At 35.0% G+C, this 22230-nt stretch overlaps 3 protein-coding genes across 3 annotated transcripts in view; 1 reads left to right on the forward strand and 2 right to left on the reverse strand.

Moving 5' to 3' along the window:
• Positions 1-295: 295 nt before the first annotated feature.
• On the reverse strand, positions 296-8849 carry Phb2 (prohibitin 2). The gene is made up of 6 exons (XM_067775900.1): positions 8696-8849; positions 8481-8628; positions 7795-8141; positions 7416-7727; positions 1293-1392; positions 296-638 (listed from the first exon to the last, which is right to left on the reverse strand). Exons 2-6 carry the CDS (start codon positions 8611-8613, stop codon positions 535-537), a joined length of 996 nt encoding a protein of 331 aa, XP_067632001.1. The 5' UTR covers positions 8614-8628; positions 8696-8849; the 3' UTR covers positions 296-534.
• A 1970-nt stretch (positions 8850-10819) lies between these two features.
• On the forward strand, positions 10820-18205 carry LOC137245363 (zinc finger protein 431-like). Its single transcript, XM_067775903.1, has 3 exons — positions 10820-11128; positions 11222-12083; positions 14528-18205. The coding sequence occupies exons 1-3, from the start codon at positions 11011-11013 to the stop codon at positions 15204-15206; spliced, it is 1659 nt and encodes a 552-aa protein (XP_067632004.1). The 5' UTR covers positions 10820-11010; the 3' UTR covers positions 15207-18205.
• The window catches only part of LOC137245361 (spatacsin), a 43631-nt gene continuing 39215 nt past the window's right edge, over positions 17815-22230 (reverse strand). The window contains exon 8 of the mRNA XM_067775901.1: positions 17815-20459. Within this exon, the coding sequence (XP_067632002.1) occupies positions 20240-20459 (220 nt within the window). The 3' untranslated portion in view covers positions 17815-20239. The remainder of the gene's footprint in view (positions 20460-22230) is intronic.

Genomic DNA, 22230 nt, shown 5'->3' on the forward strand with positions numbered 1-22230 from the left:
CAGCTTCTGCTGAAACTCTCCTATGCTGCTGCAGGGTGTTAGATAACAGCATATTAGCACTAGGTGCTGGAGCAGACACAGCCGGAACCATGTTCTCTCCTTTCCACAAGAGCTGTCTATATATAAAGGAATCTTTTACCAATAAAGGACCGTCGAACCAAGCGCGGCGTTGTTGTCTAGGCAAACTACAAAAGCTATCAGTAAGAACTCCGCTTTTCGTACAATAATGTGTCGTGGAAAAGATTGGCTCATCCCCTTAAAAACTATCATTTTTTTGGTTGTTCGCTTTTTATTTTGCAAATTGTTTTAAGCTTTACAGCTGAGGCACACAAAATTCCTATTTTTTTTAATTTTAAGTTAACCTATTCACTGCTACAACAAAGTGCAGCTATTATAAAAAATTCTTTTAAAAGCATTAAAAGAAAACAACTGTTAAAAAGTATATTCCACTGGTTATTCTGAAATAGTATTAAGGTACGCATAGTCATCAAATTAAATGATCTTTCAGTAGTCTCTTTAGTCCCCGTTTTCATTTTAGAGCAGCCGATCTGCTGTACGCTGCGCAACAATGCCAACAGTTGCGGCCGATTTATCGTATTTCTTGTGCTTATTTGTTCTATCAAACCAACCCGATTCCACTGTAAAAATTGCAAAAAAAATGTTAAAGATTAGCAAAAAAATTTAGACTTTGTACAATGTTTTTTTGCTAATTTTTCACAAATTTTTGCAGCAGTATGGAATGATTGGAACATGCGTGGGATGACATTTTTTCAAACTAAGAATAAAAACGAACGAATTAGTTTTGGAGTTCTTGGTTAGTTAATTCATAGACTCCTTAAGGGTGAAGCTTTAAGAAGGGAAAAAAGATTTCAAAAAGAAAGAAAAAAAAAGCAATAAACATTCCAGTCCTTTTACGTTGAATCGGTGAAAAACTAACAAAATAAATAATATTCAGAAATAAATTTATATATATAACGTAATTTTTCGTATATTTTTTGTTCTGTTCTAAAAATTTAAAGACATACATTTTGGAAAATTTTAAAGCTTATTAACTAATTACGATAAGTTTGAATTTAACTCAAATGTTTCAGAAGTGATAGAATCAACAAATAATAAGCCATATATATCAAAACTATACTTTTAGCAACGTAAAACATATTTGCCAATTTCATTGCAGATAGGAACTAATAATATGTTTCCCAACAAAGTAGCTTTCAACATTTTTTGTTAATTCATAGATGATTTTTTGCTTTCAATTTAATGGTGTTTTATAAAGTTGCAAAATTATTTACTTTTATAAACTTTCTCAGTCATATCGTCGAAACCGGCATCTTGAATGTTCAACATTAAGCTATCTGCCGAGAGGTAGACCTTGTTTTGTGAGTTAGCAATCTGTAAGAGAAAAAATGGTAATTAGCATAATTTAGACAAGACAATATAAAAAGATCAAAAGTTAACCAAACTCGACAACGCCATTTCAAATTCAATGATAATCGAAGGCCGACAACAAATTTTAGTAATCGGGAAAAGGAAAAAATTTATAATAATCACGACTATATACAGAATGTATTCAGAACTAATTTAAATTGATCAGACCACGAAAATTGGCTTAAATTGGAAAAAATTTTAACAAAAAAGACAAAAACCTATATGATATATATATATAAAAATCAAATTCTGTGTGTGTGTGTTCGCTATGGAAACGTATTTCCCACACTTCAATCATCACCAAATTTAGGTTATGGGTTACTTCGATCAAAGGGAAGGTTTTAGGTTAAAAATAATTTCGATATATAAAAGGGGCGTGGCACCTCCCATACAAATGGAATCTTTGGTACTGCATAACTTTGAAGGTATACATGCCAGAACATCGAAATTCAGTAAGGAGTTATATGAGGTCAATCCCTAACACCACCAAGAAAATGCGGAATTGGGAAAAAGGGGGCGTGGCACCACCCATACAAATGGAATCTTTGGTACTGCATAACTTTGAAGGTATACATGCCAGAACATTGAAATTCAGTAAGGAGTTATATGAGGTCAATCCCTAACACCAACAAGAAAATGCGGAATTGGGAAAAAGGGGGCGTGGCACCACCCATACAAATGGAATCTTTGGTACTGCATAACTTTGAAGGTATACATGCCAGAACATTGAAATTCAGTAAGGATTTATATGAGGTCAATCCCTAACACCACCAAGAAAATGCGGAATTGGGAAAAAGGGGGCGTGGCACCACCCATACAAATGGAATCTTTGGTACTGCATAACTTTGAAGGTATACATGCCAGAACATTGAAATTCAGTAAGGAGTTATTTGAGGTCAATCCTTAACACCACCAAGAAAATATGGAATTGGGAAAAAGGGGGCGTGGCACCTCCCATACAAATGGAATATATTATACTACATATATCTGGATGTCGTAATGGTAGGATAATGAAAATTAGTAAGGAGCTATGTGACGGTAAGTCCTAACACCTCCAGTAAAACGTGGAATGGGGGAAAAACTATGGCTGCCGTACAAACTTCAGTTATTTTAACACCTAAAGTTTGACAGCATTGTTGAGTTTGGCTATTATGCCTTTTGGACGTTTAGTAATCTGCCGCAGTTAAAAATATTGTTAGCTTCATCTTCTATAAAAATCAAATTCTGTGTGTGTGCTCCCTATGAAAACGTGTTTGCCATACTTCGATTATCACCAAATTTTGGCTCTAGATTCCTTCGATCAAGCCGAAAGTTTTTCATATTTCACAATTAAGTATTTTAAATTTAAATGTTTTTGTTTTTTGGATATGCGAACGAACTATCTTAGCTCCTGTTAGATCATGTTAACAAAATCAATGATCGCATTCAAAACCATTTTCCTGGTGAAGTGACGAAATATAAATCGATCGACACAGTTACAGAGGAAGATAAAATTGTGAATTATCCAAATGAATTTCTATACTCCTTAGAACCAAAAGGAATGCCTGCGCATATATCAACTTTGAAAATTGGCTCACCAATCATGCTTCTTCGGAATTTAAACCCACCAAAATTGTGCAATGGAACCAGACTATGCGTTTACAAATTAATGCCGAATGTAATCAAAGCAACAATCATCAGCGGTAAAAGCAAATGTGAAGATGTGCTCATACCACGAATCCCAATGATTCCTACATTTGCCATTCAATTTTAAGCGCTTACAGTTTCCTGTACGCCTTGCTTTTGCAATTACAATCAACAAAGCACAAGGACAATCGCTTACTGTTGCAGGCTTAAATTTAGAGAGTCCGTGCTTTTCCCATGGCCAGCTATATGTTGCTTGCTATAGAGTTGGAACACCAAAAAATTTGTTGATATTTGCACCGAACGAATAAACCAAAACTATTGTGTACCCACATGCATTACAATAAGATACAAGAATAAAATGTTTTAACAGAAAATTTCACCAAATATGCGTACAAAATTGAATTCAATTTAGAGAACAATAAATTAAATTATCAACAAACAAAACAGAAAATATAACGCAACATCCATTCGATCTCGGGCGTTGCAACGTACGCCGGGTAAAGCTAGTACTAAATAAAAAAAAATAAATGAAGGCGAGTTACCCTCCGAGGATATTTTAGGCTGAGCTTCTCTTCCAATTTGCGTCGTGCTCCTTTTAAATTGTCCTACAAATTGGCGGCACGGGACCTACATGTTTTATGCCGACTCAGAACCGCATCTGCAAGGCATATAAGTTTTCACTGAGAAGTTTTTCATAGCAGAAATGCACTCGGAGTTCTTGCCAAACGTGGCTCTTCTAATATTCCCACTTGCATGCACTTTAATGGCAAGTGCGCGCAGTCTCTGGATGATTCTGTTGAACTCTTTGCTGAATTCTTTAAATCTAATTTTGAAGGTGATGTTGCTGTTCCGAATCTGCTCTCTGCTGTCAATGAACGATTGGATTTTGGATCGCTCACGATCTCCAATACTGACGTTGGCAATGCTATGTTAACACTAAAGCCCTCACTGAAATGCGACAGTGATGGCGTCTGCGCGTATGTTCTGAAGCACTGCAGTGTATCTTTATGTTCCCCTCTTTGCTACATCTTTAATTTGTCTCTCCCATCTGGCATTTTTATAGATAGATGGAAATGTGCTTCGATAACACCAATTTTCAAAACCGGGAAAAAAACGATGTTTCAAACTATAGGCCTATTGCTAAACTTACTGTTTGTTCGAAACTTTTCGAAAATATAATAAAAGATAAACTATCCTTTATAGTCAAACGCATTGTTGAACCCAATCAACATGGTTTTACTGCCGGACGCTCTACTGTCACTAACTTGGCGTCTTTCTCGGATTTTTGTATATCCGCATTTAAAGATGGATCTCAAATTGATGTTATATACACGGACTTCTCGAAGGCCTTCGACAAGGTCTCTCACCAGATTCTTTTATATAAACTTGAGTGTATTGGCTTTCACTCTGTGTTTTTAAGCTGGTTGAAATCCTACCTGACGAATAGACTCTTGTGTGTTAAGATCGAAAATCTTAAGTCCCACTCATTTGTCGCAACATCTGGAGTGCCTCAGGGAAGTATTCTCGGTCCACTCCTATTTGTGCTTTTCATAAATGATATTGGTTTCTGCTTCAAAAACTCCAGTTTTCTGCTATTTGCTGATGATCTTAAATTTTTCCGTAGAATTAATGCCCCTTCGGATTCCTGCCTTCTGCAAAGTGACCTTAATAATGTGGATGATTGGTGTCGCGCCAATAATCTTTTCTTAAATGTTAAAAAATGCTTCAGTATGTCTTTCTCAAATACCCTGAGTTACTATTCTTCGTTGTACTCTATTTCAGGCATCCAGTTGGCGTCAATTAACGAACATGTTGATCTAGGCGTTGCCTCAAAATTCACATTCACCAATCACACATGTTATGTGCTCCCAATGGCCTACAGGAACCTTGCTTTTCTTCGCAGATATGCAAGGGACTTTAAAGATCCGTATACTAAGAAAGCCCTATATATATCGTTAGTGCGCTCCAAAATTGAATATGCTTCCAATATCTGGAACCCCATCTACAGTAATCATTCGGCCAGAATAGAAAGAGTTCAAAGAAAGTTTGTCCGTTTTGCTTTGAACTCCATACCTTTTTATAACCCGCTGCCTTCTTATTCTTCTCGTTGTCAACTGATCAATCTGCAATCACTTGAAGCGAGGAGAACGGTGCACTTGGTTATGTTTGTGTATGACTTAATTGTGGGCTCTTTGGACTATGCGACTCTTCTTGAGAAAATATCGTTTAATGTGCCGCAAAAGAATTTGCGCGCATTCCTGCCTTTTTACTTGAGTTCTTGTAGAGCAAATTACTTTTATTTTAGCCCAATTTTCCGCGCCTTTACTGAATTAAATAAAATCTCTACTAGACTAAATATTGATTTTTCTGCGTTCAGAGATACATTCAAGGCTTCCTTTGTCTTACTCTTTACATAATGTTGTACCTAATGTATATGTTTAATACCTATATTTATTTTTTTTTTAAATATGTTATTGTATCTAGTCTGTAAGATTCTTGATCATAGACTGAATTAATAAACTATACTAAATCACTGCCGAGGGGCGACCCCTCCTATAAAACTTTCTTCTAATTGAAATAACTTCTTTCTTAAATTTTGATGTGGCTTTGCACGGGGCGTGAAGCCAGAACCTTCGTTGTGGTAGGCGGAGCACGCTACCACCACGGCGGCCGCCGATAAAAATCTTTAAAAATGTATTCCAACTGAATTTGAGAGAGGAACAAATACAATAAGAAACCCGCAAATGTATTTCGGAAATGGAGAAATTTATTTAAGAAAAAGGTAACTATTTTGCGAAAAGGCAAAAAATTTGATAATAGGCAAATGTATTTCAACAGATCAAAAAAGGGAATGAAACATTTTTTGGAAATACATTTGCCCTTTCCCGAATACATTTCACCATTTCTCAAATATATTTGTACTTTTGTTGAATACATTTTTTCATTTCTTAATTACATTGTCTATTTCTCAAATAGAGTTAGCAAAGGTGTAGATTAGTTAAAATCGATGTCTGAATCGCGTCCATGGTTCAATTACCAGAGCTTTGATCTCTAATAATGACAGAGCTTTGGCACTCTCAAATTTAAAAATTAGGACGGGTTGCTTTACGAAGTTCGGAAAACGGGGAATAATTCAATCGCCTTCTCCTGTTTTAGAAAACTACCTTTAGTAGTGCTACTAATTTTGTAAATGCTAACAGGTTTTGGGGAAAATATTAATTTTTTAATAAATATTTTGAAAAATGCTAAAAAGTTATATTGCATTGATCGTTCTTTCAGAATTTGCTTGAAGAACGCTCAGCTTCAGAATTTTATTCAAAATCACACTATCTCAAAATTTGTTTCACGAACTCTTTACCTGGGCATAGTTTCAAAATATTTTGAATTAAGACAGGACGTTTATGAAAAACATTTTAAGATGCGTCGTTATTCAACATAATTCTGATATAGAGCGCTTTTAAGACAAATCCCAAAATGGGGAATTTTCGAAAAACATTTTGAGATAGGGCGATTTTGAGCCGGCAGCCGACATAGGATACTTCAGCCATCGCAATGAACCGAACATATGGAATGAATAAGTTAACACGCCCAATGAGTAAAACATTTTGCTATGGCATTTATAATATTTCTAATGCTATTTTGAATGAGTCGATTTTGTGGTTCAGCTTTTGACGTACAACCATGAATTTAAATTTCGATTTAGGTTTTGTATCTTCCAAGGTTTAGTTTTCATATAAATTTCCTTTCTTCAGCCCCACGCATAGGTCCAGGTTTATTTAATAAAATTACCATAGAATCGAAAAAAAGTAGAAGGAACTATGCAGTTCAGCTCTTATCGGAAAATTGTATTTGAATTGGAGATCGGTTCATATATTTCAGGATCTTCTCTAACAATAAACCTAAAACTTTAAACTACATTTATGCACGCTCATGTCAAGCCATGGTTCAAAGAATGCAACCTATCTGCTCGACAAATTAAAATGCCTTATAGAATAATTGTAGGTTATACCTATGATGCTGCCTATCTCCATAAAATTAAAGTTCGCAATCATAGTACATGCATTTGCGGCCAAACAGATAATTTTTTTCACAAAGTTTTTTTATAATAACTCTACTTTTAAGGAAATATTTCAAAACATTAATATCAGCAAAATAACACAACTATCAGATTTCTTAATTAAAATTGAAGCAAAATTTTTAAATTCAATTCTATTATGATTTGGTGCGGTTTTATACCGTCCACCGCGCTAAATTTTCGTTTTAAGTCAATCGTAATAAAAACACATGCAAAAGCACACGGCAATATTTGTTAAATAAATAAATAAAATACTAGTTATGTATGTAAAAATAAATATACTCACAGTTCTTGCTATGCTTTGAGCGGCACGTATCTTACGCAATTTTAAGTAGGCTGGATTCTGTTTTACAGCAAGACCCAACATTTTAGCTGCTTCAGCCTCACCCTCAGCTTGTACAATTTTCTGTTGTTTCTCTTGCTTGGCACGTTCAACAAAGAAGACAGCGCGCTGTGCCTCCTGCTGTGCCACTTGTTTGGCTTCAACCGCAGCTGTATATTCTTTTCCAAAACTCAGCTCAGTGAGTGAAACATCATCTAAAATTATATTGAAGTCACGTGCGCGCTCTACCAGTTCTCGGCGTATAAGCAGTGAAACCTATTGAAGACAAAGAAAAAGGGTTAAGATAAATTTAAGTTAATAGTTGTGCCTTAATATTCTATACCTGCTGACGTTGTGTGATTAATTGTGATGCGTTGAATTTCGCCACAACACTTTTTAGCACTTCGTTGCAAATTGATGGCAATACTTTTTCATCATAGTCGACACCTAGTTGGCGATGTAAGACTGGTAAACGCATGGAGTCAGGGCGAGATAGCACACGTAACGAAATATTGATCATCTGTAAATCCTTTGAACCTGTTGGAGACGATATTTTGCGGGGACGAGAGCGAATATCATATACGATTGGATATTGGAACCACGGAATGCGGAAATGTAAACCTTCTGAATAGATATCGTTTTGTATACCACCAAGGCGGCTAAATATGATGGCACGATGTCCGCCATCAACTGAAAATGTAACATGTATTGAAGATTTCATACAATAATACAGCACTGTAAATGTTGTAAATAAACGTTTGGTTATGTAACTAGTGATGAGCCCCAGCCGAAGCAAAACCAATCCTTAGATTTGTTTCATTAATAAGAAATGTGTTATTTGTAACGTTAGATGTCAGTACATATTCAAAAATCATGACCTTTTTATTGAACTGCAATTGTGTAGCAATGTTATGAAATTTATTGGTGTAGCCGGGCAGAACTAACATACAATGGCCGACGACATTGAGGTTATGTCATTAACATGTTTTCTTTTGCTTATCAATTTTTCATATTATTGCAATATTTTACCTGTATATAGTGATTGACTAACTCCATAAACAGCAGCACCAACCGCTGCCAACAGCTTAATACCTACGCCTAGTCCTGGTGGTCCACCTTTTCCAAATTTACCAGCCAAATCATTTAGTTTGCTCTGTGCCATTGTCGAAGTCGATTGCTAAGAAAGATAAAACAAATACGTTATAAATGTTTGAAACTCAATTATTTATATAACTTGTCCTTACAATTAAATGCAATCAAAATGAATGTATAAGATTTTATTGGAAAAATCTGACTGCAAAATATTTTACACCGGGTCTGTTGGTTTTATTTCGCTTAGTGATAAACCAACGTGTAGATTGAACCAACGAGTGGTACCCAAGGTTGTATTTAGCAAAATTTTTTTGTAAGAAAAAATTCGGAGTTTCACCCCGTGATGAATAATTTCAGGCAAACAGCAGCGCGCAATCAAAGTTGCCATGACATTGTGGGAATATCAGAAGCAATTTTATGCAAGGTTGTGTTGTATATATTTTACCTACTATATTTATGGATATGCAACGGCAAAGCACTGTAAATACGCAACATTAATATCCAGAGAATATTTTTTCCACACGAAATTATAAATCAGTAGCTGTCAATACAAAACAATATATGAAAAGAAAAAATATGGGTGCATGCACTTATGTACGCGTCAGGCATTTGACAGATAAGATATCACCCTTAGTTTCATTCACAATGATACTGAGTATGCATAAAAGGCTGATTAAACTTCCTTAACCCTAACGCCATAGTCGTAACCATACCCATATCCATATCCATCTCCAATGTGATCGGTTAATGGTGCCTTAACCTAAGAATCGTGATAATTTCGTAAAAATGAAGAAAACTCAAAAAATTACAGACATATTCCAAAAAAAAAATAACTCGCTTAGTCATAACGTATCCAAAACAATGAACAAAATCTACAAAAGTTATTAAATTCACTAACTCATCTATTTGTAGATTATGGATATGGCGAGAAACCAAGAACCAAATGGTTGGCTATGATATGGTTATGGCATTAGCGTTATGGTATGGCACCATTAATCGATTACATTGATTTCCATAAGGTAGGTTCGATCAGCTGTTTTATCTGGTTATGGTTTTATGGTTACAAGTCACCATTAATTCGCCCTTTAATAAACATTAACTGTACTTTCGGAAGGTGGGCTACTTTTGCTTGTTGCATCCCTACAAGAACACTGACTATCATATGACTATCATCTGATTGTCAGCAATGTCAACCTAACGATCAGCGCCTCATACAAACTTTCTATCACAAACTTAAGGGGACTTGCGCAAATGTGATGTAAACAACTGTGTACGTGTGAGTTTTTGTCTCCTTCTTATACACCAACATCGCCTACTGATTAAGTATATAGCCGTACTGCTCACTCTCATTTCTTTTCCTGGATCAGTGCTGACACTCTAACTATCAAAAAGTGTCATAAATGATAGTTTACTATAGATATCAGGTTTGACTGTTATACTATCATAAATGACCATTGTTATATTCCGCAAAAAATGAAACAATGATTTTTGCTTTTTATTTACTTTATTTCATTACGTTTTTAATGTTGTACGTGATAAAAGCATACGTGTTTCTTATTTGTTTAAAATAAATAGTTTTATACGAATTCGAGTTCAAAATGTTCAATTTAAATTCAGAAAATAACAAAACAACAGAAGAGCGCTTTCCTCATGCGGAAACACATTTAAAAATGAATCAACACTAACCACTATTATTTTTCGCGTATCAATTTTTTGAGTGCGCCCCATACATTCCGCCAGCTTTTGGTATTTTTTAATATTATTTTCGATTTTTTTTTCTTTTAGCATGGAGCTTTGAAATGCTCTCTTTTTCATTTTTTAAACTTATTTTTTATATGGTTTTCGTCGGTTGAAAATGGCGGAATTTAAAAAATAACAAAACAACCGTGATAATCATTTGAATGTCATATGACAGTCAGTAGTGACAACATGATTAAATCGGATAATCTGTTCTCGCATACATAAAATTCCGTTGAGAATTATGTATCTGTCTCACATGCATTATGGTATCTGCTGTATGTTCTTTCTGTACCAGGTGTCCGAAGCCTTCCCAGTTTCAGTCCTTTTTCATGATTATAGGCTGACGTTGGGAACATGCGGACATGCGTGAGCGAACAAAGGAACATACATAAATTTGAGTATCAATGTTTACGTCATCGCAGGATCAGCATTGTCAATTACAAGTGTGAGTGTATTAGTAAAACTATCAGCGTTTCTTGTAGGGATGTTGAATACATAAACTGTTGAATACAAGAATATGGCAGCCTGCTTAAATAACAAGCAACTCTGTTCTTTTCGGAATTGGCAAAGATTTATGTTTTTTATAATCAAAATTATTGTGATGTTTCTATTTTCTTGCAAAAGGATTTTTGCAAAGAGTTTGGTATATATTGAAGCTATCACCAATAAATTTTAGAGCCGATAATAGTGTTTAACTAGTTTTATTGCCACATTGCTTGTATACAAAATGGAAAATATGCATTCAACAACGCCTGTGTCTAGCGAACCGGACACAAATGGCGGAGCTGCTACTGATACGACGTTTAGATTTTATTCATTTTTGCCATGCACTCAACCAAAAAAATGTGAGTAAAATATATTTTTCTTCCAAAATACAAATTTAGCATAATATAACAATGTTTTTACCCATATATGCTCGCATGAAATTATAAATGTAGCGTCATGGAATCCCAGTCCTAAAACAAGTGGTTATTGTACAGATACCAGCGGCGTACTCGTTATCAATGACAGCGATGATGAAGGCTCATCTACTATATCGGCGGCGTCGGAACCACAATTTGAGTTTCTTTGTGAAATTGATGTTGATAAAAATGTGGCGTTACCACGACCCATAGAACTTAAGGTTGAATTAAAAAAAGAACCTTCAGACGATCCGATTGGGGTACAACAAATTGACAAAGAATTAGCCCAAAAACAACAAGAATCTATTCACACTGCAGCGACAGCAGATTATAGCGATTGTGAGGATGAACTATTGGCACTTTGCAAAATAGAACCAGTTTGTGATCTTAGCGAAGTGATACCACGTAACTCTTCAGAACAAGAAAATAATCATTATATATATTTTACATGCCCACAATGTGGTGAACGTTACGATTCACATCCATTATGGCGCCGGCACATTGTTTCCATACATCAATTAGGCGATCAAACAAATTGGAATTTTAAACGACGTATTAATAATGAATTTGAATGCTTTACTTGCCATAAAACGTTTACTCGCTGTACGTTGAAAACATTACAACAGCATCACTTTACACATTTGCCACATAAAGTCTACCACTGTAAATTGTGTCCATACGAAGAACATAGCATGTTCTTAATGATATCGCACATAATGTTGCACAAGGAAAGAGATGCTAGTATTCATGGTAATCAAAAAAAGGATGAAAATGCAATAACAGCACGTGAAATTGCATTGTGGGAGCATGAGAGTCGTGCATTAATGGCATATATTTGCCCAGCATGCGGTCTAACGTTCGATTCGGAAGATGCTTGGCAGGCGCATATTAATTTTAGGTAAGCTGTTATTTACATGCACATTATATTGTCGACATATTTTATATTATTGCATAATATTTAAATGGTATTATGAGTTGTGTGCAGATATTTGCACTGTTTTTGTCGAATCAACCCCCTAAACTGGCGGCTAGACTATGGTGCTTGCTTTACACTGCGAATGTAGTCGGTCTCACTTTATGTTAACAGTGACTTAAACGTACACATACATATGTTCCAGGTAGAAAAGGGCGATAATTATGGAACTTGGGGGTGGGGAGGGAGGTATGGCCTGAAGGTTTAATGTGGCCACATAAATCGTTCCCGAGATAGTCGGGCTGGCACCTTATTGGTGCTCTGTTACCGGAGCGTACCGGATCTATATCCGGCAAAGGACCATCACATCGATAACACTCCCCAAAGCCTTCGGGGAGCAACCTTATCGCTACAACGACAACGACATGTATAACTTTTGATGTATTATGGAGAACCAAAATTGGATATATAAATGCCACAGATTGATAAAGATAATGAGATGAGTTGATAAGCGCAATACAAAGCTTTATAGCTTCAGAAATTCTGCAACCCAATTTCAACCTCACCTACGCGAGGGGAATGTATCATACACATATTTAGCAGACGAGGCTTTGGCGATGGCAAATTCTTCAAGGAACTAGGGGGTGGAATGACCTAGAAGGTTTAATGTGGTTGTTGTTGTTGTTGTTGTAGCGATTAGTTACTCCCCGAAGGTTTTGGGGAGTGTTATCGATGTGATGGTCCTTTGTCGGATACAGATCCGATACGCTCCGGTAACACACCACCATTAAGGTGCTGGCCCGACCATCTCGGGAACGATTTATATGGCCACATTAAACCTTCAGGCCATCCCTCCCTCCCCACCCCCAAGTTCCATGAGGAGCTTGGGGTCGCCAGAGCCTCGTCTGTTAGTGAAACGGGATTCGCCGCTCGAAGGTGAGGTTGACAATTGGGTTGAAGAAGCTATATATTGCGCTACACAACCCCTTGAATCCCCCCCCCCCCCCCCCCCCCCCCCCCTTGAATGTGGTCATATAAATCGTTCCCGAAATGGTTGGGCTAGTACCCTGTTGTTGTTGTTGTTGTAGCTAGTACCCTAGTGGTGCTTTCTTACCGGAACGTACCGAATCTATATCCGGCAAACGACCATCAACATCGATACACTCCCCAAAGTCTTTAAGGAGTGGCTTTACCATTAATATATCAACAAGAACAAAACCAGAAAAGATGGGATTTCGGGAAGGAAGGAAAGAAAGAGTAAGATAAAGAGACAAAGAAATAAGTAAAAGATAATTAGGAAGAGAGATTCAGTATATTGAACCTGACATTGTCACCAATCACATCGTCGACGACCTTATTTAAAGATTGGTCATTGCAAATGACCATATTGGACATCCACGTGGATGACATTACACTACCGACTGTCTGACACCCAAAAATACTGGGTGTGACGTTCGGGCAGGATCTACATTTTGGCGATCATACCAAAATCCAGAACTGTAATAAAATCCCCAAATCTCTTGGCTGTAGCACTTGAGGTAAAGACGCTCATTACTACTTACAAAGCAATTGGTCGTCCGTATGCATGCTACGCATCTCCGATATGGTTGCCAAACCTAAAAGTTACTCACTGGAAGAAAATACAAGCCTGCCGAAACAATGCACTCAAAACCGCTACGGGCTGTCTTCTTATGTCCCCAAAACACCACTACACAGTGAGGCGAGAGTACTCCCCATTAGGGCGAGAAATGATATGCTGAGCAAACAGTTTCTGTTAAATACCCAGAAACCTGGGCATCCCAACAGACATACGGTTGAAAGGCCCAGCCTTCCAGGAGCTTAAGAAGTCATCTCCGCAATCATTATAAGGTAATACGGCACCTGAAAACACAGCCGTATGTAGAAGAAAAACACAAACATGTCCTCAGTGATATCCACAAAAAGTCGTCCGACTTCAATGCCAGGAATTGTCCGGCAAACCCCATTCTTAAAGATTAAAACCCTGAACTCTCAGAAGAGGAGCGCATTCTCCCCAAGGAGACGCGCGTCAATCTAGCTCGACTTCGATCTGGATGCTGTAACAGGTTAAACTCTTACCTATCCAGAATTAACGCTGGCAAGCATAATGTATTTCCTGCTTGCAACGTGTCCCCCCATGACACCAACCATCTTTTTAATTGTAATGTGGAACCGATTCCTCTAACACCCCTCTCCACTTTGGTTACCCCTGTTGAAACTGCAAGTTTCCTACGACACCCATTAGAGGATATTGATGACAATTTCTGAGTGGTCGCACATATTGGTTGTGGCGAAGCACTGATAAAACAACAAAAAAAAAGGGGAGATTCACAACTCCCTATCCACATACACCACATACACCACATTCGCATAAACAAATACTTACCTATTATCTCCTTTTAAATTTATAGCCACAACTTTTTGGAGAAGACAGCAGAAAATCGTTATGGTGATCATTTCAAATGTTCGGAATGTGCTGTAGAAATATTCTCTCAACATATTACCGATCTACAACAACATCTTTTTACACATTTGCCATATAAATCCTACTTGAAATGCAAAATATGTAGTTTCAACATTTCACGACGAAATTTTATGTTATCGCATATATTAAATTTACATAGAAATCAATTAAGTGCTGGATCAATGCAAAAATGTGATAGCATATTAACAAAAGCCACATCGACAACAGCCGCACCGCCAACAGCAACAACTGGAGCATCACCTGCGCCTGTAACAACAACAACACGATCACCAAGAGATGAGAGATTAAATACTAATAATATGCGATTATCGTCGTCAATTGATATGATGGAAAGAGGAGGAGGAGATGAAGGGGTAGGAAGAGACGATGAACAAGTGGTACATTCAGAGGCACTATTACAACGAATTTCGATTGCAAGAAATAATTTTATATCCGAGCGACGTACACCATCGCCGCCATATATGAATAACAACAATTCATTGAATCTTAGTAAACGCAAAGGATCATTCTCATGTGAGAAATGTAATAAACGTTATATGTATAGCAAAAGTTTTAGCAAACATATACGTGTATGTAACTTCAGTTATAATAATACAACGATTTAAGTAATGCAATAACAATTATCATGCCGTTACACACACATACCGAAAAGGCGTTTAAACACATTTTAAAAATAAATATAGAATCAACCAACATTTCAATACAAATTTGTTTAAAAATATTTTGGCGCTACTATTCTTATCGTGCTTATTTTTTTAATTAAATTTTTGTTGAAGGAATGTAATCTGGAACTGAATTTAAGTACATATTTGATGAAAAAACCATTACGTTGTTATTAAGACCTCTACAAAGAGAAGGTATGATAAGCAATTTGATATTTGGTAGTTTGCATAGCTTTAAAATCGAGTTCTCTAGATCTAACTTGATAACCCATATGTACAATAGCTCAAACTCCGAAAACCCTTTTAAATAGCAAATTCTTAAATAGCTAAGATTTTAATTATCGCTTCTTTAGGATAAAATGATTCATTATTTTAGAGTTTCCGTGCTCTATAGTTTCACATTTTCTGTGATCGAAAGTCATTTATGGAGTCACATTATAAAACCCGTTACAATCGTTTTAAACATTTTTCTGTAGTTTGATTTAAAAAATGATTTTCGATTGCAGAATCTGAAAAATAGAACGTGGTCAAAAAACTACTAACCATCAGTAATTGTTATTTTGATACGTAAATTGTATTTATTTTATTTCATGTCGACAAAAAAACAACTTTTTCCTTAATGAAAAATAATGTAATAAAAAATGTAAACGTGAGAAAAAGAACCACATATTTTAATTAAGTTTGAAACGAAATTTCGCGTTCCTCGTGTATGAGTTATTTTGCTCTTGGAAATAAAAGGAATGGAGTGCTTAGAACATAGCACTTGTCAAGCTGTTATCGAAACCGGGCCGGAATCGTGTTTTATGATCTGTGATAGAATACGTTTTTTAAATCACAATAGCTCTGAAATGGTGAATCGGTTTAATGAAATATGTCGAACCTGTTGTAGGTATCCCCGAAGAGTTTGACTCTTTCTTATTTATAAAGAAGGTGGTTTTTAATCGGTGATCGTGACAGTTATTAGAAATTCATTATCATACTCCTTTCATTATATCTTTAATATCTTTCTTGCCGTCTAATACCTGTATAGTTTTCGAACTAGTTTAAAGAACCGCTTCACTTTAATTATTTTTCGTTTACGCCTTAGAGTTTTGAATGTGCCTAATTTCGCCTTTTTACTTATATGATTTTTCTTTTTTAATAATTGAGCAAATAATTGCAATGATAGTTAAACATATAAAAACTTTACGAGGGTTACATAAAAGGGCTGTTCTAAATAGTTGACCATTACTGTAAATGTATTGAAACGTCGTAAATTTTGTGCGTATTCGCTTCATAGGCATAAAGACATAGATAACAAATTTAAATAAAAATAATATTACTATAAACATAAGTTTAAGCGATAATACATACATATATGTATATGAATATTGCATTATATGACTATGACGCCGTCCTAATAAAGAATGTGCTATTATTATTTTTAATTGCAAATAGACAAACTTGTAATGGTATTAAATTCACACTTTTGCAGTATCTACATATAACAAATCCTAATGAAAAATGTGGGTATCTATAAAATGACAGTATCTACATTTTTTGTATGAAATCAAGTGAAATTACAACATGTGCCCTAATCAAAAACACCGTATCTACGTAGATACGACTTTTTCAAAAGTATTCCCAGCTTTTTTTTTTGGCGACTACTTTCTTTTCATAGAAAGCCGTATCTACAAAAATTTACATACACAATAGTAGATACTGCTCCTGAATAAATTTTATAACAAATCTTGCGTTAAGCGAGAACAGCATCTACAGTTTCGCGTATAAGGATGGGTATCGATTAGGGCTGGGACTATCCGCATATTCGAATATCCGGATATCCATACGGATATCCGTTGGCACGGATAAAATCCGGACGGCATGGATATCCGGTTAATATTCGTTTATGAAACTATCCGGATATCCGGATTTATAAAGATCCGGTTAATAACAGTATTTTTGGATATCCAGTGAAAGCAACAAATTGATGTACCATATATGTTTATTTAACATTAATAACAATAAATTCGTGGGGCATTTAAATCAAAAAACGTTGGCGGTAACAGTTTTTCAAAAAAAAAAATATTTTTTGGGTTTTGGGGAGTGTTTTGGTCGAAAAATTGACCCTTTCTCCATTTTTTTCGCAAGCTCGAAAATTATTTTTTTGGGTATGCGTGGTGGAACTTTTTTTCCTGAGCCCAAATCCTATCGAAAAATCGATGGCGCGATATCGGTTAATAAATTGACGCAGTCTAACCCACATCCTTTATTAGGACGGTAGTATGTATGTTCGTATTTACATTCCATTTTCTACATTTAAAATCATATAACTGTTTTATTATATAAAACTTAGAAATTATATTGAAATTATATTTACATATATACATAATTGCTTTAAGTTACATTCTTATTCATTTACGTTATTGTTCTAACAGAAATAAGCTAAGCAAAACGATGTTTACAATAATCACACAAATTCTATTGTTTTTCTATTATACTGCGCAACAATCGAAATCAGCCGGACTTTGTTAATTTTAGTTTATATGAACTTCTAGTCTTTTTTCGCAGCTTATTTTGGTAAAAAACTAGCAAAGACATTGAAATAACAATAACGATATAAAACAAACGAGCGACTGTTCTGGTAAAATATAAAAAATTAATTTAAAAAGCTGTACTAATTGTCGCACAATACTAATCTAGAGTATTGATAATTGATAAAGTTCGTGCTAATTTCTCTTTTTGCGCAATGTTATTATTATGTATTCTAAATTTTTAAAGCATTTTATTATTCATATCCTAATATTTTTGTTCATCTTGCGCAAACATACATACATGCATAAGCTCTGAACACTAGTTAAGTCGAGTTAAGTACAAAAACTGGAAATTTTTTTAAAAATACTTATAAAACAACAACGATTTACGGAATAAAACGCAAGTTACTTGAATTTACAAGTGGAAAATTAATTTATATTTTATTCTTATGTACAATGTATTAAATATATAATATTTATGTATGTATGTAATACAATACATTTGTTCATTTGTATGCAATTATACTACAAATTTCATAAATATCTAAATGTAGTATGTTTATTTGTATATGATAATAAAATAATTGTATCACTATGAATATGTATGATTAAAAAAGAAATGAAAACTAAAATAAAAATAAAAATAAAATAAATATATGTATATGTGACCCGGCCTATGAAAATGTGGCTTATGACTCAAAAAAGAAATTGCGAGAAACAGCTGTTAAAGATAAACAATGTATTCTTCAGTTACTTCTTTTGCATTAGTAGTTTTTCTTTTGCAGTCATGCCACCAAAAAAGGCAAAAGAGCATAAATGAGATAAGTTCGTGTGTGTATATAAAGAGCGATGTTTTTTTCAATGCAAAGCATAAACCAGTTTCTGACCGAAAAAAAATCGTGTGAGTGCCACTGATGACATGATACGAAACTTTTATTCTCTCTCAATTCGTTTCCAGGAATGGGTCTTGAAGTTCATTCGATTGTAAACAAAAGTTCGTTCGTTTCCAAGAATGGGTCTTGAACATCATATGGCTATAGAGTTGCCTAAGCTACCCAAAAAAAAAACTCCAAGAAATCCGTTCGGTTTCATTATTTTCAAAAAATCAGCAAGTAAGGTGATAAAAACTTATTAAAATTTATAAAAAAGGCAAAGTTTTGTAGAAATATTTTGTGGTAGATAAGTGAAAAAATATGAAATAATATATTTCGATTGCGCTGCTTTGCTTTGTTGCGCTGGCACCGCCATAAGATAACAATGAACGGCTAGCCCCTTTTTCACTTTGATGCGACCAAAATGTTTATTTACATACATATGTATATCCACATACAATAAAAAACACAAAAAATTTATAAGAAATTACGAAATTAGATCACTTGGTGAAGTATCTGCGTTGTGGTCCGCAAAAGGCTGTTAATTATACATGTTGCGTTAACCTATACGTATACCTACAATTTATCTCAGCTGTCAAAAGTGGAATGTTGCAACGCTCCACAAAAACCTGGCCTTTATGCATCCATTTACATCAATGCGAAGACTAAGAAGCTGACTTTTTCTCCAATCGAAAGCTGCTATCAAAACCCGTTTCGTGTGCAGCCCTTCGATGAAAGGTGTTGTCACTGATAAATTTTCCACGGGGAAAAATAGTTATTTTTTCTTCGGATTTGTAATCCTGACAAGAATTCGAGTTTTTTGATATCCCATTTGACAATCTTGAGTAAGTTTTCAGTGAAAATTATAAATTAAACCTTTACCATGTAAAATACCCCAAAGTTATTCTGAAATGCCCAAATTTGATTTTGAGTATGATGGTATCTATGGCCAATATTATAAAAAATGCACATTTTCACGCGCTCTCGGAGAGCGAGAAGTTTCATATCATGTCATCTGTGGTGAGTAAAAAAAAAAAAAAAAAAAGCACTGTGGTGAGTGCTCAGATTTAAAAGCAATGGTGAACGAGTAGGACGTGTGTCGCTTGTGAATAATGTCTGTCGAAGAAGAATTTAGCGAGGTTTTTCAAACATATTTCTGTGAAAACGAAGACAATGATGATGATTCTTTCGATGATGTTGGTATCAATTACGAGGACGAACTACAAACATTGTTTCAAGCTGAAGGTCAAATGGAAGTGGATGAAAATATCATCTCCAGAACACTTCTAAGCAAGTTAGGACTTTCTAGTTCTCACCACGTTAAAGAGAGTCTCAAAAACTATCGAAACCATAAAAAGGGGAAACTTTTTTTTATTGAGTCATAAGCCACCTTTTTATAGGCCGAGTCACATATAATGAATCACACTAAAAAAATTTGAGTAATTTAAAAAGCAACCGCCAATAAGTTCGCCAATCGAACAATAGTATTACAGTACATAATTATATGATTAAATTTAATAAAAATTAAATAACAAATAGTTATAATATACATACGGAATATATGTATATATATTTGGTTCTTGTCAAAATGTCACATATCGCGTAAATTCTGATTCTCATTACGTCCGAAATTTGTATCGCGCAAATAATATGCCGTATGTTCATTTATCAATGACATTATAATCGGTTTAAGGCTGAGTAATGACGCTAATTTATACTTCAGCGTAACAGATTTGACTAATTTAACCAATTGTGCCAAATGCTCTTCCATTTGTTGTGTTATACGATGATGTTGCGCATACAATTGAAAGCTAACAAAGACAAAGAGAAATTTTCGAGATAATAGAGTAAAGAAATGAATATACGAGAAAAGTAAATCGATAACAAACAATTTTTGATACAATTAAAAAGAAAAAAATAGAACAATTCTCTCAGCATATGAAATGTAGTGAACGTAAAAAATATTCCACGTTCCCCAATTAGAGTACGCACCACTTACACAAGTAATATCCTTTCGCACTGAGCTGGCATTTAGAAACTTTATAATTTTTTAACATGCACGCAACCATATTAATACATTTGTAAAACATTTTCTACTCTACGCTTTCGAGGCTGAGAAAATTGCAATATTATGTAGAATTTGTTTACAAAAGCTTGAGGTAACATCGTGGGGTGACAGTTAAAACTCCGATTAGCGGTGAATAAATTCAACACATCTTAGCGTTGTCGTCTGGCCAGACGAAATTTTATACTTTGAACTTTATCCACAAATATTGGAATTTTTATTTAAATTTTGAAGAAAACTCGTCGCACACTGTGAGAAGTTTGAATTTGTATTGATAAATTCATCATACAAAAAATGGAGGTAGTTCCATTTAGTTGAGGTTAGCCACTTGACTTTTACGGGGACAATGACAATTTCACCAAAAACAAGTTACCAGATTGAAAAATATTACGAATTTTTCTAATTTTGATGGATTTCATATTAACGAATACGACTAAATTACTTTCATAGTTATTTTAAATAAAACAGAAAAAATATGCACCATGCCTTGGAAATATCTTAATACGAAATTCCAGCCTAGAAAAGAAGGCTTTTAATAAGTTTTTCGAGCTCCCGAAAATTGTTTTGATGGAAGAAACATGGATCGAAGTATGCAAAGCAAGGGAATATAACCTAAGTGTCCGTACGTTTGCTCAGAACATTTTGACAAAACATACACGTGTGTCAACTGCTTGTTCAAAGGAGGTCGTTAGAAACCCACACCGCAATTTCTTGATAAATTAGCTACAAGTCTACATTTTTTTTCTTTATTGAAAAATTCAAGTGTTGCGCTTTAGGAGGGAATTGTTAAACCATTTATAGGGGGAACATTAACCTGCAGGTTAGCCACTGGTTATGAGAGTGTTTTTGCCCGTTGTACCAGGGGTCACCTTGGGGCAGCCCGGCCTATACACATTCTGTGCCCTTTTAGTACTGACATATATGTGCAGACTTTGGAGGTACACGTTTTTTCAACATGACCTGAGAAATATCCACTTTAGGGGCATGATAATAGGGCCAAGCTAGAACAACAGGATTTTTCGTGTATTTTTTTTTCTGTCGGGGTCAAACTGCCATGAAGATATGAATCATTAACCAATGTATGAGTCATTATCCACTATTTTTTAATAAAATTTCATGTTTTACTGTATTCTCAATCGATATATATGCACATAAATCGTGCTAAAGCTTATTATTATTGTCTCAGATGACCACTGCGTTTTCATCCTAAAGGAAATTTCCATCTCGAAAACCACAATTTCGCCTTAAACAGTAACGGTATGGTAACGCTTCTGGCAAAACAACAAACATTATGAAACTTCAAAAATCCCCAAATACGTCAAAAAAATTTTGAGTGGAACTACTTTTTTTTGTATCATGGATAAATTTTGAAATGAATTCCATCTATGAGGTTTTATAGGCTTAAAAATATGTTCGTCTAGCCAGACGACAACGCTAAAATGTGACATAATCAACTTTGGTACAAAAAAAAACAGAAAAATAAATAGAAAAGAATATCGATTTCGGAATTATTATAC

This window comes from Eurosta solidaginis, chromosome 3 (assembly GCF_040869045.1).
Source record: "Eurosta solidaginis isolate ZX-2024a chromosome 3, ASM4086904v1, whole genome shotgun sequence".
In the NCBI taxonomy this organism is placed as follows: Eukaryota; Metazoa; Arthropoda; class Insecta; order Diptera; family Tephritidae; genus Eurosta; species Eurosta solidaginis.